The sequence below is a fragment of the Phocoena sinus genome, chromosome 8 (assembly GCF_008692025.1).
Source record: "Phocoena sinus isolate mPhoSin1 chromosome 8, mPhoSin1.pri, whole genome shotgun sequence".
In the NCBI taxonomy this organism is placed as follows: Eukaryota; Metazoa; Chordata; class Mammalia; order Artiodactyla; family Phocoenidae; genus Phocoena; species Phocoena sinus.
In genome coordinates this window covers 102,524,899-102,549,592 of record NC_045770.1, presented here as the reverse complement: position 1 = coordinate 102,549,592, position 24,694 = coordinate 102,524,899, and the positions used below count along the sequence as shown (strand labels likewise).

The 24,694-nt window shown below is 55.4% G+C and overlaps 1 protein-coding gene across 2 annotated transcripts; it reads right to left on the bottom strand.

The window, feature by feature from the left end:
• Positions 1-12,395: 12,395 nt before the first annotated feature.
• Positions 12,396-22,973, bottom strand: RPS6KA4 (ribosomal protein S6 kinase A4). 2 transcript variants are annotated; one of them, XM_032638765.1, is made up of 17 exons: positions 22,769-22,973; positions 22,595-22,666; positions 21,685-21,903; positions 21,474-21,589; positions 20,842-20,949; positions 20,557-20,637; positions 20,373-20,476; positions 20,127-20,277; positions 17,661-17,825; positions 15,779-15,907; positions 15,466-15,599; positions 15,276-15,369; positions 14,627-14,800; positions 14,352-14,546; positions 13,942-14,101; positions 13,589-13,752; positions 12,396-13,320 (listed from the first exon to the last, which is right to left on the bottom strand). In XM_032638765.1, exons 1-17 carry the CDS (start codon positions 22,821-22,823, stop codon positions 13,126-13,128), a joined length of 2,316 nt encoding a protein of 771 aa, XP_032494656.1. In that variant the 5' UTR covers positions 22,824-22,973; the 3' UTR covers positions 12,396-13,125. The 2 variants fall into 2 exon arrangements, with proteins under 2 accessions (XP_032494656.1, XP_032494657.1); XM_032638766.1 differs by having other exon boundaries at positions 22,611-22,666; positions 22,769-22,789.
• Positions 22,974-24,694: the final 1,721 nt, after the last annotated feature.

Genomic DNA, 24,694 nt, shown 5'->3' with positions numbered 1-24,694 from the left:
CCCTCTGCCAGCTACACACATCTGCCTGCATGGGACTTCTTGTTAATGGACATAACGTCGTCTATGGGCTCTAGACAGCTCTGGGGCTCCGTGCTTCCTTGGCCATGGCTGGTGGAAACACGGGAGTGGGTATTACATGCACTGTGACTTTGGTCAAGGCGTGACCTAGATTGGGCTTGGGCTGTGGAGGGAGAGAATGGAAGCCTGCAAGAAAGTTGGGCTTTTTTAAGATGGTGTAGTGGGAGGCAAGGACGCTGAGTAAGCTGTACGTGTTAAATGAAATCACATATGCAAGGCACTTGGTGCTGGGCCAGGTTCAGAGTTGATGCTCATAGATCAGTGGCACTTTTACTGTATTTAAACAAATGTTTTGGCTAATAGTGAACCCATTTTCCTTTGATGCTAATAGTTTGGAGGGTGATGGAACATGATAAAAACAAAAAGCTCTGATTTCTTTTTTTCTAATTGGTAGAGACCAATCACCCCCACAGCATCGTGAACAAGACCCCCCCCTTAGATTCTCTGTCTATAAAATGAACATTAAAATAACTCAGAGGAGAGACCAGGCTTTGTAAACTGCAGAGAGGTTGGCTGTTATACTTCTGACCCTCGCTGCATGTTTCAGACCCTTATTATGAGCAGCAGTTGGCAAAGGGATGTTTCTGAGGATGGAATCCTTTGGCTAACGGTAAGCCAGACAGGGCTGCTTGGACTGAGGTAGAAGTTTTTGCTTTAAAAACGAAAGTTGGGGCTTCCCTGGTGGCGCAGTGGTTGCGAGTCCGCCTGCCGATGCGGGGGACGCGGGTTCGTGCCCCGGTCCGGGAAGATCCCACATGCCACGGAGCGGCTGGGCCCGTGAGCCATGGCCGCTGAGTCTGCGCGTCCGGAGCCTGTGCTCCGCAACGGGAGAGGCCGCAACAGTGAGAGGCCCGCGTACCGCAAAAAAAAAAAGAAAAAGAAAGTTGTTTTATACCTTTAAATACATTCGGTTGAATTGCTGATTGAATAAGCAAATACAGAACAGACTGAGAACATTTGGTATGGGCTCCAAGACAGCAAAGACGGCTGTGAACTTCAAGAATCTTTATGGAACAGTTGCTGAAGCCAGCTTTGCAAAGGGGTAAGTCTCCACCAGGTAATAAGGAGGCTACCACATTGGGAGCCCAGCAGGATTTGTGATGTTAATTAAGCTCATCAGATTCCAGCTCCGTGTAGAACCCACTCAGCTATCTGAGGCTATAAATGAAGTCTCTTCCATACCCACGTCTAAACTGCCAAGCATCTTCGCGCCAGCTGCACACTTGCAGGACCACGGCCCACCTCAGAGCCTTCTCGGGTGTTTCCTGTGTGCTCGGGTACAAGCCCAAACCTGTCTTCCTCCCTGGCCTCATCCGATCTGTGTCCCCTGCTTCTGCTGACACGCCCTCCAGGAAAGCAGCTGCCCACTGCCAGCCATCAGGGCTGCCCTCCACCATTTCCGCGATGCAGGGCTGCTCAGAGCCAGGTCAGGCTGGAGCTGGGGACAGAAGTGCAAGGCTTTGTGCCCTCCCCAGAGCTGTCCTGTTCCTTGTCACGCAGGCCTGGAGGGGACAGTGCCCGGGCCCAGAGGCTCACCACCTCTCACAGAAGCAGCTCCACAGGTCTCTAGCCCCAAGCCCTCCCCTCCTCACTCCTCATGTTCCACTGTTCTTGCCTGCCCCTCCTCTCGCTGGGCACTTCTGCACCAAACGCTTTCATTCTCCCCTTCCAGTCCTAAGAGATGAAACCACATGTGTGTCCATTCCTACAAAGAGGACCAGGGCAACACAAGCCCCCAGGCCTGCAAAGTGTAGGCTCTGCCTCCCGGTATACACACCCCAGGGACACCCTGCTACATCCACATCAGACTCCTCTTTATTCATGAACAGAGGTAGGAAATTGGTATCAGAATTGCACCTGGCTGTAAGTAAAGACCCAAAATAACAGCAGCTAGAATAAGATAGAGGTTAAAATTTTCTCTCAGGTAAAAAGAAGTCTAGAGGCAGCCAGTCCGGGGTTAATACAACAGTTCCATAGCCATCCATGACCCAGGCTCTTCTATCCTGCTCTCAGCCGTCATTAACATGAGGCTCCCATCCTTGAGGTCACCTCATGATCCCAAGATAGTCACTGCAGCTCCAGATATCACATCCACATTCCAGGCCGCAGGGAGTGGAAAGGGGCAAGGGCAAAAGGGCAGGCCTCCCAGCTAAGTGATCCTGCTTTAAAGAGCATTCCCAGAAGCCTCACCCAATAACTTTTGCTTACATCTTATCGGCCTCTTTCTGAGAGGCAAGGGAATGTGGCATTATAAAAATCCCATTGACACACCCAATACTATAAGCTTTCTGTTGCTAAGGAAGACAGGGGTGTGGATTTTGGATAAGCAAATAGCAGCCCTGGACACACTTTCTTGAGAGTTAAACGAAAGTAAGGGAATAGAGCCTCAAACTAATTTCTCACCTGGTTTCTTGCAGAGGGCCACAGATGAGAATAATACAAGTCCATAAACAGTGATTATGGCATCAAAAAAGAGGCCGTGTTGGGCTTCCCTGGTGGCGCAATGGTTGAGAGTCCGCCTGCCGATGCAGGGGACATGGGTTCGTGCCCCGGTCCGGGAAGGTCCCACATGCCACGGAGCGGCTGGGCCCGTGAGCCATGGCCGCTGAGCCTGCGCGTCCGGAGCCTGTGCTCTGCAACGGGAGAGGCCACAGCAGTGAGAGGCCAGCGTACCGCAAAAAAAAAGAGGCTGTGTTGGGTATTCTCAGTCCATTCTACACCTGAGATGGGACGCTGTTTTGTGGTGCTCACCTTAACAATTCTACTACCATATTCCACTGCTAGGTAAGTATTTAAAACAGCAGCTAACCTACTATGACACTCAGCTAGTGATCTACTAGGACCTCACGGTCTTTGCTTCCTATACTTTTTCAGAACTTGTTCTTCCTCATCCATCTTTTGTTCGTGTTGTTTGCTTTTCTCCTTGAAACGACCTACTCAAGGACCCTGTTTCTAGTCTTTCCAGACCACAGTCTTCACACTGTGGTACAAAGTCGTTGATCAGAATGGAAAAGTGGGCTATGATGAGGGACACCGCAATGTCACATGATGACCGGCGTGATTTGTTTCTAAAAGGGCCGCTGACATGTCTGCCTTTTTGAGTTGGCGCGTCTGCCTCCAATAAAGCAAGTCCAGAGCTGGCATTCACGGCGCTTCAGGCTCTACAAGTTGAGGCAAGAACCAGACCCTAGGTGCAAAGTAAAGCTAGAACTTTTAGCAGAGGGAAGCAAATAACACACACATCTGTTAGGGGGAACCGTCTTAAAGGTAGGAGATAACCTTGGGAGATAGTTTAACATTACGATTAAGAGCTTAGTGGAGAGACCTGGGTTCCGGGGCCCGCACCCCTGGATGCGGTTGTGTGACTGGACAATTTATCTCTCTGAGCCTCATTTTCCTCATCCATAAAATGGAACAGTAACAGATAATAATAATGTAAGACCCATTCATTAAATGAACTCATCCGCGCACAGTACTTGGCCCAAAACACGTACCTGGCTCCTAGTACAGGGCAAGTGCCCCAAACATCAGTAATTACTATTATTTGTCTAACAACAATAGTGATAATAAGGGTATTGATTTGTTCTGTATGGCACAGAAGGTTTTAGCACAGGGCCTGGCACATAAGTCTCAATGAATTGGTTCAACCTCACTATTACCCTTGCCGGTGACAGAGGACATATCCAGAAAGTGTCTCCTCTTTCCACAGGCAACGAAAGACACCGCCTCCTGGACTTCCCTGGCGGTCCAGTGGTTAGGACTCCACCCTTCCACTGCAGGGGGCATGGGTTCGATCCCTGGTCGGGGAACTAAGATCCCGCGTGCTACGTGCACGGCCCAAAAAACCCAGAAAACAAAAGACACCACGTCTGGATCTGGTTCCCTCCAAGAAGAAGAACCTTCTGGTGTAAGCCTTCAAGCCTCAGGCGGGGGAGAAGCAGGGCATGGCAGCCCCTGTGGGTAAAAGCTTAAGGGGCGCCAAGCTGCCGAGTCTGTTTGTTGTCTGTGACTCCTCCCTGCTGACCCAGCAGTGCCCATCTGGGCTCATGGGCTCAAAGGCAGCTTCTCCCGATTCCCTTCTGTGTCCAGCATCCTCCCAGAAGCCTGCCTTGTGACAGGTTTTCTGGAACATCTGTCAGTGAGCAGGACCTGTTGGTCCCCAATGGGCAGGAAGACAACACACAGAGGATGGGGACAGGGGGCACGGCAGACGCCCCTACCCCACAGACTGCCCTCCTTCCAGTAGAGTGGTGATGGCCTGAATTTCTGGCAGAGGATCCTGGTTTCTGAGAGCTCCTGCCGTAAAATTGGCTCTGTGTCCCTACAGAAAATTCCACGTTACAGAAAGCAGGCCCAATGAGGCGGAGAACTCAAGCTGGGAGCATCAGGAGATGCAGCTTTGCCCTTCTGCAGCCCTGTGACTGTGGCTGGGTCCCTTCCCCTCCGTGTGCCTCGGTCTCTCCATCAGGAAAGTTTAGGGCTTTGGTGAGATCCGTGGCTCTAAACACTGAACATGCATCAGGGAAGCTTGTTACAAAGGCAGATTCCAAGACCCAGTCCCAGAAATTCAGATCCAGCTGGACACAGAGGGCCCAGGAACCCACCCCAGCCTCCTCCCAGGACACGGGGCATCTCAAGCTGCCCCTCAGCTGACAGTTTCAGGCGTCCCAGAGTCTCGCTCTGCACATGCATGTCTCCTGGCACCAGCAGGGCAGCTGCGAAATGCAGGCATTGCTGGGAGATGCACCTTATTGAAATCAGTCTCCTTGCCTTTCCTGCTGAAAAGTCCTTACCTCTGAGGTTTTCAGAAATCTGAAAAGAACAGCTGTCTGGACTCCATGTGCCCTTTAAGCAAGGAAGCAAGGGTTTTCTTTCAAGAAAGATGTGGTGGGGCTTCCCTGGTGGCGCAGTGGTTGAGAGTCCGCCTGCCGATGCAGGGGACACGGGTTCGTGCCCCGGTCCGGGAAGATCCCACATGCCGCGGAGCAGCTGGGCCCGTGAGCCATGGCCGCTGAGCCTGCGCGTCCGGAGCCTGTGCTCCGCAACGGGAGAGGCCACAGCAGTGAGAGGCCCGCGTACCGCAAAAAAAAAAAAAAAGAAAGAAAGATGTGGTGGAAGACCACGCTCACAGGCAGGTCCGCACTGTCCTGTGGGAGCCAGCCTGGGTCTCTGGCTTGGATGGCAGCGACCTCCCTGCCTCGCCCCCAGGGACGCCTCTGCCCTATGCCGACTCCCCAACCCCACTCTGCTCCATCATTAGCATTTAGTAACACCTGGGAGGTGTTCCGTGGGCTTTGTGTGTTTCACCCCATCTAATCCCCACCACAAGCCCATGAGGTAGCCAGTATCATTATCCCCATTTCACGGATAAGGCTACTGAGGCACAGAGAGGTTCAGTGATTTGCCCAAGGTGACCCAGCTAAGAATTGGTGGAGCTGGGCTTTGGAGTCAGGCAGTGAGGCTCCCAGAGGCTGAGCTCTGAGACCCGTGTGTGCTCAAGAGCTCACCTCTGCAGCCCCACCCAGGACCATGAGACCATCCATCCCGCTCGGGGTCTGAATCCCACACATCCCTGTTGTTAAAGCACATCCGGGAACCTGGCGGTGGGGCGGGGGGGGGGGTGGCGGGTGGGTGATAAACAGGAAGAATAAGGTAGTTGCTGCAAAGCTTCTATCCTGAGGCCATGTGCCTCCCTCGGAAAGCCCGGTGAGAGCACACTCACACTCACACACACACACACACACACTCACTCTCACACACTCATATGTTCCTGCTCTCACATATACTCAGTGAAACTCACACAACACACATTTTGCTCACATGCATACACATTCACACTCACACAAGCTCACGCACCCTCAAACACACTCACAACACATTCATGGTGCACAACAGCCACACACCTGTGCAGACACACTTGCACATGTTCACACGCTCTCAGTGCACACACATCCTCGTGCTCACACACGTGTGTCCTCACATGCACACACATTCGTGTACTCACACGCACGCGGGTGTGTTTCCAACCCCCACCCACGCCCAGCTGCTTGGTTTGTTCTCAAGCTGCTGACAGCACGGCAGTCGGGAAAGCTGAGAGCCAGACTCAGCAGGGGAGGGGCCCCCATCTGGTCCCCACACCAGGGGGAGGCAGGGACACCATCAGCCCTGGTGGAAGCTGTAAGGAGGGCCCTGGGGGCTGTTGGGCAGGGGCTAGGGAGACTGGAGGGTGGGGAGAGCATCCCCATTGTCTTGCCGGGACATGGGTCCTTGTCGTGGGCGTGCCTGAGCAGATCCTCATTTTCCCTGGGTTCTCTTAATTTCTTTTCAGTTAAGCTGCTGTTTGTGGAGGGCTCACAGTGTGGCCGGTGTCTTGCCAGGGGCCCTGCCGGACACCCCGCATCTCTCCGTGGTGGGTGCTGTTCTAGCCCCGCTTCGCTCAAGCAGCAGTGGAGTCCCGGCCCGGGTGAATGACTTGACAGTTGCATGGCTCGGCTCCCAGGTGTCCCAGCCACACCCCGCCTGCCCTCACCGCACGCCAACTCCCTGGGACTCCGTGGGGTTCACTGCCACCTTCTCCACACAGATGTCCCCGCCCATCCCTGCATGGAGAGGAGAGAGGGAGGAGCTCCCCACCATCCCGCTCGGGGGCCTCACGTCCCCCCACCATCACAGCCCAGCCAGACTCCAGGCAGAGGAGAGAAGGGCCCCCCTGGTGACCTCCAGGAACTCCGCCGAGAAAAACCCGGGCAGGCAGGCAGGCAGGCAGGCAAGGACTCACTCGGCTGGTGAGACGCGTCCTTTCATTTTCAAGGAGGCAGCGCGGCTTGCATCTCGCCGGTGCTGCTGAAAGTCACGTAAAATGGTAGGATCTTCCTGAAGGGCAGTTTGATCACATATATGGAAAGCCTTTAAAATGTGCACGCATGGGCACATCCTTTAGCCCATTAATTCCACTTTTAGGAAATGTATCCTAAGGAAATATTTGGACAGGTGAGCAAATATTTGACAGGTACAAGGATGTTCATTGCATCACTATTTAAAACAGCAAGGAATTGGGACTCCCCTGGTGGTCGAGTGGCTAAGACTCCACGCTCCCAATGCAGGGGGCCTGGGTTCGATCCCTGGTCAGGGAACTAGATCCCCCATGCATGCCGCAACTAAAAAAAGATCCCGCATGCCACAACAAAGATCCCGCGTGCCTCAACTAAGACCTGGCACAGCCAAACAAATAAATAAATATCTTTTTTTTAAAAAGCAGCAAGGAATTGAACACAGCCCAAGTAGCCAAAAATAGAGAACGGTCTAAATAAATCATAATATACCCATGCAATTATGTGACTACAAAAAAAGTTTCATGTAATTATTGACATACAATCTATTTCTGAGTTTTCGACAGGCTATAACAACTTATTTATATTTGATACCATTTCCATTAAAAATCTCTATCAGTAAAAATCAGAAAGTGGATACATCAAAATGTTAACTAACACAGATTATCTATGGACAGTTATGCCACTGATTCGTTTTCATTTTTTCCTTTTTGCATTTTCTGATTTTTTTCTAAAACTGACATTCAGTGAAGGTGAATTTTTTCAATCATATGTACATATTATTATATTAGTTTGACTATACATGAGATATTCCTGAAAGACATAAGAACTGGTAACATTGATGCCTCTGTTAACAAAAGGTCAGTGGCTAAGGGTCAGGACATATGGAAGAAAATTTTTTTCACTATGTACCTTTGTAGCCTTTTTTTTTTTAAATACTTTTTCACACACTTCCTTTTTTTTTTATAAATTTATTTTATTATTTATTTTTGGCTGCGTTGGGTCTTTGTTGCTGTGCGTGGGCTTTCTCTGGTTGCGGCGAGCGGGGGCTGCTCTTCGTTGTGGTGCGCGGGCTTCTCGCGGCAGTGGTTTCACTTGTTGCAGAGCACGGGCTCTAGGCGCACGGGCTTCGGTAGTTGTGGCACGTGGGCTCATTAGTTGTGGCTCGCGGGCTCTAGAGCGCAGGCTCAGTAGTTGTGGCGCACGGGCTTAGTTGCTCAGCCGCATGTGGGATCTTCCCGGACCAAGGCTCAAACCCGTGTCCCCTGCATTGGCAGGTGGATTCTTAACCACTGCGCCACCAGGGAAGTCCCCTTTGTAGCCTTTGAATTTTGAACCATATGAGTTTATTTATGGAAAGGCCCAAACAAACTTTTTGGCCAACCCAATACAAATATAAACTAAATTTAAATGTTGAAACAAACAGAAGATTGATGGGGCATCTTCGACATTTCACAAACCACATTTTTGTGTAGCAGTGGATGTGGAAGGAGACTATTTATATGAGAGTTGCAAACTCAGATACCTAGAGGTTTCAGGAAGATAAAGGAGGGACTGAGCTGGTATGGTCAATAGAGAGTGGTGGGGACTGGGGCCAACCAGAAAGCAGGGGCCCTCTCTATGTGGCAACACGATTCTGCTTTGGCTGATCAGGCCATCAATAAAAGTCAAACATCCAGGCTTTCATATGCAATTTCTCATTTTGAAACATGTGCTGAGTCTTCCCCAGTGGTCCAGTGGTTAATGCAGGGGGTCTGGGTTTGGTCAGGGAACTAGATCCTGCATGCCACAACTAAAGATCCCACATGTGGCAACGAATATCCAGCGTGCCACAACTAAGACCCAGTGCAGGCAAATAATAAATAAATAAACAAACAAGCAAACGTGCTATCTCCCCTGCCCCCCAAAATAACAAGTCTCTATAGGCCAGACACTGGTACCAGTTTGCAATCCCTACTACATGACTGTGGAATATCCTTGTTGAGAGATGCAGGGGATGTTAAGGAGGGGTCAAATGGTGGTTGCAAGGCACAGACTAAAAGCAAGCACCCCGACTTCAGTTCTAACAGCAGCTGCTTAACAGTGACTTGGAGGGAGGTGAATGTTTACAAGCTGCCAGGCCTTCTCAAGGGCATCAGCATTTTAACAGAGCTGGGAGCCCGAGCCTGCCCTGTGAGGCCATTTAAGAGTGGAATTAGAGGCTCAATGCAGAAAGGTGAGCCCTTCCAGCTCTCCCGGAAGAGACAGCCTCCACGTAAGGCTGGGCTGGTTAGAGACCAAAGTCAAGGTGTAGAAGGAAGCAGGCTGCCAGACCGCAGCCCTGATCACTTTCCTCTGAGCTCCCCACCTCCCTGCCTGTGGCCACCCTCTCCCCGCCCACTCTGCTTGGTCACACCCTGTCCAGCTTACAGCCCAAGTGTCATCTGTCTCCCCTGCAGGTTCCCTGACCGCTCCGGGTAGAGGCAGGACTCAGATCAATGCTGCTCATTCCTCTGAGCCCCAGTCCCTTCCATCCAACAGGCTCCCTCCTTGGGGTTACTCCCATCCTCCGAGTCTCATGAAATGAGACTAGGAAGACCTCTTTCTTAGGGTGTCTGTGAGTTATGTGGGATGAAGGGTGAGGAAATTGCGGATAAGAGACCACTTTTTATCCATCAGAGTAGCAAAGGTTTTATCACTGAGTGATAACACTCAGTGCCTGTGAGCATAAAGTGAAATGCGACATTTTCATACCCTGCTTCTGAGACTGTATGCCAGTATATCTGTGAATGGATGTTTGAAAGTATATTTCAAAGTATATATCAAAGTATGTAGGCAAATCTACAAAACAGGATTTAGATGATGGTTGTCTAGGGCTGGAAGGTCCAGGGGAAAGGCAGAGTGACTGCCAGTGGGCACAGAGTTTCTTTTGGAGGTGAAAAAAAGTGTTCTAAAACTAGACTGATGGTTGTACAATGATGCAATGATGGTTGTACAACTCCGAATATTCTAAAACTCACTGGGGAATTCCCTGGCGGTCCAGTGGTTAGGACTTGGCGCTTTCACTGCCCGGGCCCGAGTTCAATCCCTGGTCAGGGAACTAAGATCCAAAAAGAAGAAAACGGCGGCCAAAAGAAAAAATAGCTTTACTGAGATATTTTTAATTGAGGTATAATTTATATACCACATTATTCACCCATTTGAGAGGACATTTCGGTGATTTTTTTTTTTTTTTTTTGGGCCCTTCTGCTCAGCGTGGCTTGCAGGATCTTAGTTCCCCAACCAGGGACTGAACCCAGGCCCCAGCAGTAAAAGCGCCAAGCCCTAACCACTGGACCGCCAGGGAATTCCCTCAATAAAGCTATTTTTAAATTTTTATTTACTTATTTATTTTGGCTGCATTGGATCTTCGTTGCTGCACGCGGGCTTTCTCTAGTTGCCACGAGCTGGGGCTACTCTTCGTTGTGGTGCGCAGGCTTCTCATTGCGGTGGCTTGTCTTGTCGCGGAGCACGGGCTCTTGGCACACGGGCTTCAGTAGTTGTGGCTCTCCCGGCTCTAGAGCGCAGGCTCAGTAGTTGTGGTGCAGCGGCTTAGTTGCTCCGCGACATGTGGGGCCTTCCTGCACCAGGGATCGAACTTGTGTCCCCTGCTTTGGCAGGCAGATTCTTAACCACTGTGCCACCAGGGAAGTCCAAGGTATTTTTTTTTTCTTTTTTTCCAAGGTATTTTTTAAATGCACAGATTTATGTACCAACTTGTCTCCACATCATTTATGATAGAAACAAAGTTTTAAACAATCCAAACATCCAGCCTTGGGGTAAAATTAAAGCCCATCCTCACTACAGAACTCCTATGGTTGAGGGAAGTCTGGAATCAGACCACCGGGATGGAAGGCACTTCTAGCTGAGTGACCTTGAGCGAGGTGCTGACCTCCACTGAGGCTCACTTTTCCCTCTATTAAATGGAAATGGTGTTTTCTTCAACAGCTAGTCGTGGGGAGTCCATGAGATAAGCCATGTAGTGTTCAGGGCAGTCCCCGCACACTGGAAGACCTCAGTAAATCCCAGTAAATACTTGGTCGTTAAATGACCCCCCTCTCACATGTGTTCATTCTCTAGTTCATCCTGACAGCCATATGACTCCCTCTTGACAAATGGGGAAGCCTGAGACTGTTAGGTGACTTACTCAAGTCACACGGTCAGTAAAACAAGTCAGAATTAGCGATGCTTTCCCCTCCCCTCCCTCCGACCTTCTCCTGGGCCCCCCTCTCCTCCCTCAGACCCATAGGATGGGATACAGTTGGGTGTTCCCACACCCCCTCAGACCCATAGGATGGGATACAGTTGGGTGTTCCCACACCCCCCCAACTGCCCTTGATCCACACGCATGGTGTCCCACCTGCCCACCAGGCCCACCTGGCTTTGCCCTGACTTCAGCATCTGTGGGGCCCCAGCTCCTGTCCCCAGGCCTCCAGTTACCTCCTCCTCTAAGAGGCAAACCTCAGAACAGGAAGGGAAGGTCCACGCTGAGATGACCCCACAGGGTGCCTATGGGGAGAGAGGCCTGCAGCAGCCCATAGTGTCCAGGCAGGGGGTTGGGGCTCTCAGGACGTCTGCACTATACGGACAAATAGCCCTGACCTGGGGGGGCACAGAGGCGCTCAGGCCAAACTGCCCTATGGCCACAACCACCCAGTAGGGATCACACAAGGGAAGTCTCATGCCCCTTGAGAGGGGCGCACTCTGATCACTGCCACAGCCGTGGGTATGAGCTGCTCCCCTCCTGCTCTCCCTCCCTGACCGGAACCAAGCCCTGTCCAACTGACCTCTCTCTAGGGACCATCCCTTCTCCTGCTCTCCACCCAATGAGGTTGCAGAGGGGAGTCTAAGATCCAGATCTAAGCCAATCAGCACACTGCATCCCTGGCCACAGTGATTGATTCAGAGTAGGCACTTGACCTAAATGGATTCAATTGGAGTACATCTCAGGATTCCTGCCAGGAATGCTAAAACAAAGACTCTCTTTCTCACCAGATTTCAATCTGTAGCTCCCTGGAGCACCTGCCACCCATCTTGGGGCCAAGAGGAGAGTCCTCCAAGTCTGCAACAACACCAAAAAAACCCACAACAGAATAAAAAGCTAAGACTGGGGAGCTGAGTCCTGATCATATGTTTGCATCCTGATCAGGTCTTGCCTGGAGCTACCCCTGGATTGTGTAGTTCAAAAAGCCTAGAAGTCCTGCTCTGCTGAAGCAAGTTTAGGTTGGGTTTTCTACTACTTACAACCAGGAGAATCCTAAATGATACATGGCAGAGGTATCAGATACACACCCAAGATAACTGTTTGACCCTCATGTCAAAAGCCAAGGACAAAGGGTACCATCTTACCCAGAAGGGTCTGCCCTGTCCCTCCTCTTTGAGGTCTCAGGCCCCGTTGGCTGGCAGGCAGCCCCAAGACCTCTGCCCATACACACCCCCAACACATACGCACACACATGCCACACACAGCACTGGGTAGACTTTTATTTTTAAGTCAAAGGCACAGCCTGGATGGGCTGAGGCAGTGACTGTGGATGCCCACCCCAGACCCCCAAGGTGCCACCCCCAGCTAGGGGCAGCTGTGCCAAAGAGGAGGGGATGGGTGAGAAGGGAGCCTCCCCTTTTAGGGGGTCGCCTACCTCCTTCCTAAGCCTCAATAGGCGGAAGCAGGTGACATGAAGTGAGGCAGAAATGCTTCAGGGGGTCCCCCAGGGCCTCTCACTGAGCACCCCCGACACAGGTCTTTGGTGGACGTAATTGCACAAACAGTCCATAAAGTGACAGCTTGAGGGGTGCCCCCTCCCAAGAGCAGGACCTCAGGGGAGGGCAGGGGAGAGGTCCCAGTTTCTCCCTGTGGCAACTCAGTGCTTAGAAATGGAGGAGGAGCCATTCCCTGCCGGGGCAGCCCCCTGGGGGAGAAGTGCCTTCCACCAGATGAGGCAGCATCTAGGCAGAGGGCCCCCGACTCCACTCCCCAGCAGGCCCCCTCCCTCCCTGCATCTCTAACTCTATCTGGTAAGACATTAAAAAAAATTCTCTGCTTATAAAAATACTTCTGCTCTGTCTGGGGGTGGGGGGGGAGGGGAGAGAAGGGTAACAATCCCTGGGGATGGGGCGGAGCTATACAGGAGGCCTGGGGGCAGTGAGCCGGCCTCCTAGAACACAGCCCCGACCGGGGAGAGGGTCACAGTGACGGAGGCTAGGAGGGGGGCAGGGGACCGTTGGCTCGTCGGGGGGCTCCCTTGGCGGCGGGTGCCCGGCCCGGGACGGCGGGCACGGGGGAGACGCGGCGGGATGTGGCGGCGCTCCGCAGCTTCTGTTTCCGCCGCTTGGCCAGCGGCGCGTTTTCCACGCTCTTCAAGAAGAAACCCTCGCGTTTGCCCCGATTGAACGCCTGGCGGAAAGGAGGCGGTAAGTTCCACCGGCCCGGCCTCGACTTCCAAATCCTAGCTTTGGCCCCCATCCCAGGCCTTCCTTCCCATACCACTAGGTCAGGGCCAACAGGTCTTTGGCCTCCAGCCTCTCAAACGGTCAGGGTCCCGACAGGTCAGACGCCTGGACTCGGCTGAACTCAACCTTTCAGGACTCTGCGGGAGTCGCCTCCCGCAGGCTCCGCCTCTCCAGCCTCGGTCCCGGACCCCCCCGCAGGCCCCGTCCCTCACCAGAAAGGTGGCGTTGAGCCCGGAGCGCACAGCTGGCCCCGAGGACTCCAGCACGTCCGGCGTCCGTAGCGGAGGCGAGGAGCGCGCGCTGCCGTCCTGCAGCCACGAGCTGCCCCGCAGTCCCTCGAGCTTCAGCCGCTTGGTGGGGTCCACAGTCAGGAGCCCTGGAGGCAGGACAGGGGAAGTGTTGGCGGGCTGTGTGTAGAGGCTGCGCCCCAGAGACATCCTAGCAGCCCCACTCTCCTCCCCACAAGTCCCCCACCAGGACACCTGACCCAGTAGCAAACCCTGTCCCATCATGACCCCACGGCCTCCCCTTCCCCAGCCATGACCTGTGACCTCCGGCTTCGCACCTCGGACCAGCTCCTTGGCTTCCTCAGACACGCCTCGCCAGGCCTCCCCGTCAAGGGAGAAGCGCCCTTCGCGGATCTTGCACATTATTTCCGCCGCCTGGCTCTGCCCGCCCTGGCCTGAGGCCCCCTGGAAGGGGACCTGGCCTGACAGCATCATGTACTGGGGAGTGAAAGGTGAGACCAGTCCAGACCTTCTCCAAGAGGCTAACTCCTGAGGCCCATGGCTTATGAACTCTGACATCCAACTCCTAAAACTAGGATGCCCAGACCCCAGCACCAGAGAGACCTCGCCTCTGTGTTAGGACGACTTCTGACCCCAGCCTCAGACCAAACCCTGCCACCCCAACAAGAGAACTCCTGTCCCCAGGCTCGGAGGACCCTGACATCTCCTCGGAGACCCCGTCCCATACCAGAATGACGCCGAGGCTCCAGAGGTCGCAGGACTCGTCGTAGCCCTGCTGCGCCAGCAGCTCGGGGGCCGCGTACTGCAGCGTAAAGCAGGGTGTCTGCATGGGCCCCGCTGGGCTCTGCGGGCGCAGACGCGCGAACCCGAAGTCGATGATCTTCACCGGGGCTCCGGGCGTATCATCGGCGTACAGGATGTTCTATGAGGGAGGCGAGGCGGCCGTCAGAGACTGGCCCTCCGCGCCGAAGCCCTCCCAGTCCGCTGAGGCCCCGCTCCCACCTCGGGCTTGAGGTCGCGGTGCACCACCCCCGCCTCCTCGTGCATGAAGCTCACGGCCGACACGAGGCTGCGCAGGATCTGGCTCGCCTCGGACTCGCTGAAGTGCCGCTTCTTGCGGATGTGCTCCAGCAGCTCCCCACCCTGCAGTTGCTCCAGGACCAGGTACGTGTGCAGCTGCGGGCGGCGCGACGGGCCAAGGTCACCACCTGGGTTTACTGTCACCACCTACCCAACCGGGCCGCCCCCCCACCCCCCACCAGGCCCAGCCGGATCCTGCCCCGCGGTCAACATCAAGCTCCGCCCCCGGCTTCAGGCCCCGACCCTGTTCGAACCCTGACCTCAAGACCACCCCAAGAACCACCTTAGGACTCGCTTCAGTTTCTACCCCCTACTTTTTTCCAGGCCCCCGTCCCTTTGGCCACCTTAAAACCCGCCGCCCTAAATCCTCCCCCTGCCCCGTTCCCTTGGCCATCCTCAGCTCCGCCTTCCGGTCCTCAGGCCCTACTCCCCTGAAATCACACTTCCCTGACCTCCGGGTCCTCAGGCCCCGCCCATGGCGCTCTCAGGCCCCGCCTCCTGTCCTCCTCCCCGCCCCCCACGGGCAGGCTCTAGCGTCCCTGGGCTCCGCCCTAGCCCAGGAAGGCGTCACCTGGTCCTGAAGCACTTCGTGCAGCTTCACCACGTTGGGGTGCGACTGGCACAGCCGCAGGGCGGCCACTTCGCGCTGCGTGTTCGCCTCCAGCCTGGGGGCAGGGCAGGCAGGGTCAGGACAGCTGACCTCCGGCCCCGCCCTCCCCGAATCCGCTCAGCAGAACCCAGCCCACCCCGGGCCCGCCCACCTGCGGCTGAGGATTTTGACCGCGAACTCTTGGCCGTTCTGTAGCTGGCGGCAGCGGCGACACACGGAGAAGCTACCCTGGCCCAACGCGGGTTCCCGCAGGTCCAGTTCATACTGCTGGAAGAAGGGCGAGTCCTGGGGGCGAAGGGGACGCGTCAGAGGTCCTACCGGGAGCCTTGCGGCCATGCCACGCCCCTGTTCAGAGAGGCTATGGACCTCACCGAAGCCACAGCATGCGCCTGCTGAAGCCACATCTGGAGTCCCCAAGCCCAGATGCCCCCAAGCCCACTTCTCCCCACCCTGGCCCAACCCACCTGCATCATGGCGCTCCTGGCCAACGCTGCCCTGCCAGGCCGGTCTCCAGCAACAGACGCTTCCAGCACATCAGTCATCACCGCGTTGTTGTGGTCAAACAGGATGGACGGTGCCACGAAGGAGTATCCCTGGTGGAGGAGGGGTGTTGTCAGGGGTGGATGGAGGTGCAGATGAGTCCCCGAAGGTCCAGACCCAGCGGGAAGGAGGGCGGGGGCAGAGGAAAGACCCTGGAGTAGGGGATGTTGCTTTTGCATCCTGGTGCACACAGGATGTGTGGACATTTTATTCCACCGTGTTCTATGACCTCTTGGGACCATGCATGTCTGTTCCCCCACCAGTCTGTGACTCTACCTTTCCCATCACAGTGATCCCCCCAAGTGCCAAGGGCGTCATCTGGCACACTGCACTGGCCCAGAATATGATAGGCTGAATACATGAAAGAACTGTGGCCTGGCATCACACATACTTAACTTAGGAGAATTCAACTCTACCCACTCAGGACAAAAAGTCTTTACTCCTTCCTCTCAAATCAAACTTTGGCCTCCTCTGCAAGGGGGGCTACTGAGGAAACGTAAAGAGAAACCAAAGTTAATTCTTTGCCTTTCCTAACAATCCACCTCCTGGCAATTCAAGGGACTCTCAAGGGTAATTTTAACAATGTGTTGTCTTCTCCTAAAAATGCAGCGCCACTGTGCGCTAGAATGCAAGCTCCACATGGGTGGGATTATTGTCTGTCAAGTTTATCGTTACGTCCCTAGTGCCCAGGTCAGTGCCTGGAACATCGAAGGCACTCAATACATACTTTTGAATCATTAAATGAATGAATGAAAGTAACCACTGATTCACAAGAAAACTTGCTCATTAGGACTGTGAGATTGAGGATGGATCGCAGTAGATCGAGGGATATTCAAGCACAGAGCTGTCCCTTGTGAGAGCTTCATAGAGGGGAACTGATCCATCCATACTTGATATTGGCCTATTCTTATTTAATATTTATGGACCATGTCCTACAGGCCAGGCCCCCAAGCTGGACTCAGGGACACAGAAATTACCAGCTGGACTCAGGGACACAGAAATTAAACACACAGTCCCTGCCCTCTGGGAGCTTCAGACCAGGTGAGGCAGTCTCAGTCAGCGCCAGGATAAAACCTGACAAACTGTTTAGAAGGAGATTTTGTCTGTAGCAGGCTGGTGCACAAGGAAAGGGTGACCCAGGGCCAGAGGAGCAGGGAAGACTTCATATGCGGACAGCACTGGACAACAAGGCTTGAATTTTGCCAGGTGAGCAGCTGTACCCTCCAGGTTGAGGGAACCACATATGCAAAGGTACAGAGGTGTGTTCTGGCACCTCTGAGCAGTTCAGAGGTGCTAGAGCACTGAGTGGAATAACAGAGTGCTGAGGCTAGGGCTCTGAGCAGAGACCACACCGTGCAAGGCCTTGTATGCCGAGCAAAGGAGATGGGACTGGTCCAACAGGCCTAAGCTTCTAAAACTGGGTGGAGGGGGCCTATGCCCCCAGGAGTGTGATATGGTGTGCCAGAGGGACATGCAAAGCCACAGTATAAACAAGGCATCTCTTCCTAAGTGTCCCCTTAAGTGAATAATTTAAAACAGTATTTTTACATAACAATAGAGATACTATGGAGAAGCAGGGAAATTAACATGAAATTTCAAGATAAACCAGGAAATTCAAAGGCATGTCCTGCCCAGGTGGTCTCTATGACTGACAGTTGTAGGTTCCCCACGAGTGGAGAGACCTAGAGGAGATGCTGACTCCTGATCAGGACACGGGGCCTGTGCAGTGCCCACAGGTCAGCCAGGGCTGAGGCTGAGCACCATTCTGCCTCCCCCGCATCTGTGGTTCTATGAACGCTCACTCACCTGGAAGATGCGCGGATCCCCAGGTGGGGGGCTTCCAGGGGGTGAGTAGACAGGCTCCAGCCGGGTAAATTCCTCTGCAAAGTTGCCCACGTCCAGCTCTGAGCGGATCTGGGGTCGGAATGGGGCTGGAATCTTCCTGGCAGCCAGAGCAGCCCAATCCAGACCCTGGAGAAAAGGAATGAGAGACAAGGGGTCAAAGGGCAGGAAGTGGAAACCCCTGCCCACTCAGGCCACCCTCACCAGGCAGCTCCTCAGTGAGGCAAAGGTCTCACTGGCATTTGTGCGGGAAGCTGTTCTTCCTGCCTCCCCAGCTTCTGTTTCCCTTCCTCTGATAACAGAATCCCTATTTCTCTTGGAGAACCAGCCCTCCACCACACTCAGCCAACTCTGGGGCTTTTAATAGAATTGATGTGCAAAAAAAAAAAAAAAACAAATCTCTTTCTCCTACTGGACTTAAATCTGGGAGGATATGGGCCTGGAACTGCTGGGGACCCCCTCAATGTCTAATGATGAAGTGCCTGTGCAGAAAAGCAGAAGCAAGAGACAAAGAAAGAAATTCCTAATAACATAGATTCAGCACCTGGATGCAGCCTTGCCTGAAGTCAGACCACTTTTCCTTGGACTTTTCATTTATGGGAGCTAAAACATTCCTTTTATGTTTAAACTAGTACAGCGGAGCCTGTTCGTTGCCTGCCCAACATCCATTCTCCTGGTCTTCCTTAGTACTATAGCCCCAATTTTATTTCAGGAACCAATGTACACAACTAAAAAATAGTATTTTATAAACTTCCTTGCAGCTAGCAGTGACCAGTTACTTGTAAGCAAAAATTACGAGGTAGGAATCCAGGGAAAGAGCCTGAAGAGGAGGGTGAACCGTTGGTAAGGTGCCCTTTTTGCCCTTCCACTCCTTCTTCTTCGTGCTTCCCACCTGGAGAGCAACCTAGATAGCAAGAGCTCCAGCAGTCATCTTGTACCACGAGGCAACCTTGGGGACAGAGGCTACGTGCTAAGAATAGAGGAGCATTTAAAAAGAAAAAAAAAAAAACTGAACTTGGCTTCATGAAGACACCACAGCAGCCCCAGCCTGCCAACTTCTGGATTTCTTTTATGTGAGAAAATAAATAAATAAATAGACGTCTATCTTGTTTAGACCACTGTTCATTCCTATCTCTGTTCTTAGCGGCCAGACTCTATTCCACAGATATCACCATCTTGAGTTGGACTTTTTGTCACTCGCAGCCTAGAGGCCTGGCCTGGGCTTGAAGGCCCCAGTTCTGGCACCAGGGACCTGAGCACTGCTATCACCAAAGAGGCTATCTCAAAAGAAGGGGATATAAAGGCACCATCAGGCCTCGAAAACTTTGGGGCGCCTCTCCAGTGTGACTACTGGTCCACCTACTCCCAGCACCTGGAGCCTGGCATGTGCTCAGGGTGGGCTGAGGAATTCACTTAAGGAAACTGACACTGTTCAGTCACTTCGCCCACAAAGGGACATCTTCACCGCAGAGACTTAGACTCCTGTCTGAGAAAGCTTCTCTGAGGGCCCTTCCAAGCAGTACTTGCTGGGAAGATTCAAGGAGATGGCACTCATAGCAAGGGTAACTGGATGTCTGGCCCACTATAAGTGCCCATTAGTGGATGCCTCTGTTTCTACGTCAGACCAAGGCAAATGTAATACCCACATGTAAACAGAACATAACAGTTAAGAGCATGGGCCTTCAAGCCACCCAGATGCAGGTTTAAATCTGAGCTCCATCACTTAGCTCAGTGATATTGGGCAAATTACTTAACCTCTCTGAACCTCAGTTTCCTCATCTGTAGAGATGAAGATAATCAGGAAGGTTCTGAGGCTTACATGAAATAATGCAAGCAAGGGGCCAAGACACAGGTGTTCACAGTCACAGGGCCCTGCTCGGCAGTGATGCTGGCCAGGCATAGTGCCCGAGCCAGTGAGGTCTCACAAGGACAGAATTCACTCTGCACTGCACCTTAAACTGTGTGTGCTTTTAACAAGTGAACAAAACCCACGTGGTTGATTCAGACATGTCCATCTGAAGAAGAGGCACACAGCCTGTACAGGTACAAAGACCAAAACCCTGAGTGCACGCAAGAGTCATCAGATTTGGGCTGACAGCAGACCTGGGGTCTGTTCCCAGCTCTACACTTTTACTGTGTGATCTTGGGCACCTTGCTCCTCTCTGAACCTGTCCAATGAAAGGACCGATGAATTCATTCTCAAGTCCCTGCCAGCCCTACCAGGCAATGAATGCTTTCCCGCCAAGAACACATCTTCCAAGTTGCAAGAGAGACGGCTGAGAAGACAAGCCTGCTTTCTTTATCTGAGAGGTTTTCCAAATCAAGCGAAACTGGCCAGCCTCAGACCATCCCTCCAGTGTCCCCCAACCCAGAGCAGTAGCCTGGCCCCGGTGTGTGCAGACAGGTATGGGGGCGAGCCAGGAGCCTCACCTGGAAGAAGGGGTGGTTCTTAACTTCCTGCGCCCCCTGGTGTCCTGCACCCAGCCGCTTCTTGGGGTCCTTGCAAAGTAGCCGCTGCAGTAGATCCTGTGCCACTGGCCCAATCCGGGGGGGGAAGGGAGGGGAGCACTTCAGGATCCGTCTGGGAGGATTGGTGGGGGGGCGTCAGGGGCAGCAAGCCCCCCCTCCAGCCCTGCCCAGGCCCCTCGGCCGCCCTCTGCTTCCAACCCTGCTCACCGAGACACCTCTGCCTGCGTGTTCCTCTCGCCCTCCAGGGTGAAGGGCGAAGCCCCTGTCAGCAGCTCGAAGAGCAGGATGCCTAGGCTCCACCAGTCCACAGCCTGCGGGGCAGAGCCAGGGTGAGGGCCTGCGGCCACCCCTACCTCACCACACCCACCCCTCTGATCCCCTGCCAACCCACCTTGCCGTGGCCCAACTTGCTGCGGATGATCTCAGGGGCCATGTACTCGATGGTGCCACAGAAGGAGAAGGTCCGCTCTTTCTGGGAGGGCAAGAGGACCCGCCCAAGGCTCAGAGTTAAGACTCGTGGACTTGTGAGGGTTGGAGCAGTGGGAACTCCCCGAAGGCAGGGCCTGGATCTACTCACCTCTGCACCCCCGAGAAACGCAGAGCCAGGCATGAAGCAGGAGCCGGGAAGGGACGGCCCGCACGGGGGTGCAGGAGGCCGAGACTGCCCTTCACTCACCTCCTCTGTCAGGAACTCCTTGCTAAGCCCGAAGTCCGTGAGGACGACATGGCCCTCGGAGTCCAGGAGCACGTTCTCCAGCTTCAGATCTCGGTAGATGATGCCCAGCTGGCAGGAGCAAGAAGGCCCTGAGGATCCCTCCCCCGACACCCTCTGCTCCTGTCCCTGCACCTGGTCCCTGGGGAAGGGGATCTCCAGTGCTGGTGCGGGGCTGGGGTGGGACTGGGCCATTGGATAGGAAAAGCCATTTAAGATGTAAAAGCAAGGAAGAAGACACCATGGGGAGGCCGCAGGGGAGCAGGCCCCAAGTTCCCAGGGAGAGGAGCCCCATCTCATGACGGCTTTAGGAGCCAAGGCATGAGGTCTCCATTTGCAGAAGTTCTGTGAACGTGGCCCCAGGAAGCAGCCTCGAGCTCCCTGTGAGAGGAAAGCCCCTTCGAGGAGACCCCAGGGGAGGAGACCCCACCAGGCAGCACCGAGGCCTTCCTTCCAGGAGGCCTAAGGGAAGCAGCTCCCGTCCCCACCGAGGCCACCAGCCCTCAGAAAGCCCAAGGCCGCTATGTTCACAGGCCCCTTCTAAGGCCCAGGCCCAGTCCCCACGGCCACAGCCAGGTGGCCAGGTCCTCACCCACCTTGTGCAGGTGTTCCAGGGCCAGCACGATCTCGCCCCCATACACGCGCACCTCAGCCTCCTTGAAGTACTGGCGCTGATAGAGGTGGGTGAACATTTCGCCACCGTTCACATAGTCTGGGGGCGGGAGGTGGGTGAAAGTTGCGAAGTAGCCCCCTTGGGTGGCCCCCCTGCCTCCATGGCCCCCAGGGTTGGAAGGTGTCTGCCCTTACCCAGGATGAGGTGCAGCTTGGCGTCCGTCTGGAAGGCGTAGTGCAGCGTGACCAGGAAGGGTGCCTGGCGCACCAGCTCCAGCACGGAGCGCTCCGTGCGCGTGTGCTCCTGCGTCTTGGCTCGCTGCACCAGCGCCGCCTTGCGCAGCACCTTCATGGCATACAGCTTCCCCGCGTCGTGCCCGCCCGCCTTCCGCACCAGGAACACCTTCCCGTAGGCTGTGGGAGCAGCGAGTGGGCGGAGGGTAGGCCATGAACAGGAGGGTGGTGCAGACTGGTGAGGGTGGGCACGCTGCCAAGCCAGGAGGGTGTGCAAGTCGGGGGAAGGAGCTGGGGTGAGAGGCAGGTGTGCAAGAACTGGCAGAGCCTTCTAAGGAAAAGGTGTGCACACCCCAGGGCGGGTGCTCAGCGAAACCGGGGAGGGGGTGTGCAAACCAGGCTGGGGGGCACACAACTCCGGGAGGCCTGCAGCGGGGGTGGGGGTGGGGTGGAGGGCGGGTCATGTGCAAACCTGTGGAAGATGAGACAGATGCAAGAGGATGCAAAGCCAAGGAAGGGGGGCAGAGGTGCACGCAGACAGGGGAGGGCCGGTCAAACCCGAGGAGGGGAGTTTGCAAAGTGGGGGAGAGGGCTTTCATATCCCGCAAGGGGAGGAGCTGTGAAATCACACAGGAGAGCTGCAAGCCCCCGGGTGTTGGCAGATCCTGGAGGACCTTCCAGGGAGGAGCGACGTCAACGTGGAGCAGCCCTGGGGGTCGGCGTGCAAACCATGGCAGGGCAGGGCAAAGCAGGCAGGGCAGGGAGAGGCTGGGGGGCACTGCCGGCAGCCTGGCCCAACCCAGGTGGGTGTGCAAGCGGGAGGCCCGGGGCACCATGCCTGGGACACCTGCCGGTGGATAGGGCTCCTCACCTCCCGTGCCCAGCACCTTGAGCAGTTGGAAGTTCTCCACGCCCACCTTCTCCTCGTGCCCGGTCAGGTTGGCTGCGGGCACAGGGGGCAAATGAACCCAGCCCGTGCATGAACCCTCCCAGCCGGCCTGGGCAGCCATCGCCCGGCCTGCACCCCGGGCCACCGCTGCCCCACCTTCGGTGATCTGCAGCTCCACCGCACAGCCCTCGTCCTCGTCCTCGTCCCCCATGGCCGGCGGGTCGCTGGGGCCCGCGAGGCTCAGCTCCGGGCGGCGCCGGTTACATGGCGGCTCCGGCCGGGGCGGGAGCTTCCTGGTGCCGCCTCCGGGGCTGAGGCGGGCGCCGGCGCCGCCTCCCTGCTCCCCGCCCTGCGAGGCCTGAGTCAGGCGCCGGAACGTGACAGCGCCGGGGCGGCGGGCGGGCGGACGGGGCGGTCCCATCTCCCGCAGGCGCAGGGGGCTGGTGCTAGGGCTGTGCGCTCTGGGCCCCAGGCGACCATCCTGGGGACCTGTGAACACCCCTTAGGAGCCATGCCTGGGGTCCGTGGATAACCTGGAGCCTCTGTGGGGCGGACACTCCCAAGCCAGGTGTTGGCCCCAAGGCGGTAAGTCCACATCAGGCTGTGTCCCAAGGGGGATGGGGGTCCCACTCAGGTACTTTAGAGCCGCCTTCCCCTCCAGGATGCCAGCCCTAAGGGCAGCCAAGCAGCTCTGTCCAATTCTTAGCCACCAGCGAAAGTGAGGGATTTCATAAAAATCACAACCCACTTGCCTCGTTTTTGATCACTCCTTGACCTCAGCAAATAGGGAAGGGGATCTGTCGGTCCCCTTGCCAGACAGCAGCCTGAAGCCACACGGCCACCCTTGTCCGCTACTGCCAGCCCAGCCCCAGCCCTGCGCCTCTCACTCAGCGTGGCTCTCGCTCTTGGTGCTGGGCAGGCTAAGAGGGTCCCAGAAGCCGCCCGGCCCAGCCCAGCTCCCTGTCTATACCCCCGGCAGCCAGCGAGACCCTCTCCCCTGTAGACTTGCCTTTGCAGGGGAGGCCTGAGGCACCCTGAGGACCAAGCCCTGTCTCTGGGCTCCCCTTACCTACAAGGGGCACCGAGAGGGAGCCCAGCCCAACCCCCAGCAGGGAGGGGCAGCCGATTTTCTGACCGAATCTCTCTAAAGCAAGCGGACCTATAAAAGCACCTCAGCCCCCAGACACCCTTCACAGCCCACCCAGCGCGCGCACCCCGATGTGGCTCTGCCCCTTGTGGTTCCCAAGCCTGGCACAAAGTAGACCTCGAAAAGGGGTGTCAGAGCCACATAGGTGTGGCCTGCTCTCCCCATCAGGCCCAGAGCCTTGTCCCCCTCCCTGACAACCGACAGGGGCCACCAATAGGGTGGGGCAGCCATCAAAGCCCCCTGCCCTGAGGCCTGTAGGAGGGGCTTCCAGCTGCTCAGCCCCACTGGAGGCCAGGGGGGTCCACTCCCATGCCACCAACCTCAGAAACTCAGGCTGAGAGAAGGAAGGCAGAGCGGTGGGTTATCCCCAAGGGGAGGGCTGTGGAAACCCTGTGAGTCAGGCTGCAGTAGGTTACCCTGGGGAGGCTGGCCTGGCCACCCCTCCCAGCTCTTCCCACCCCCAGATTCAGGTTGCCTCACCTCAGCCGGGCAGCCCCACCCTACTCTGGGCGGCCCCAGGTGCCTTGACTCACGTCCTGCTGCCCAGGCTAATGGCCCCCTTCCCGGGCGTCATCCTAGAGGCCCTGGTCAGAGACCCCGGCGTCCTTCCCACCTCGTGTGTCCCTCCACAACAGCCCCCAACACCAGGCAACACCCCAAGGGCGGTAAATTCCCTGGCGAGGGGCTCAGTCCCAAAGGCATGGAGGAGAGAGGATGAGGAGGCAGGAAGAAATAAAAGGAGAGAAGAGGGTACAGGGGGCGGGTGCAGGCCCTCTGGGTACTTCTCCTGCCCCACACTCGGGAGCCCAGACCCCACCTCTCAAGCAAAGGCTGAGCCCAGACTCAGACCCTACCCGCTCTGCTGGCTACCCAGAACCTCTGCCCCCTCCCCCCGCCACTGCGACATCCAGGCCAGCCCAGCGGGCCCCTCCCCT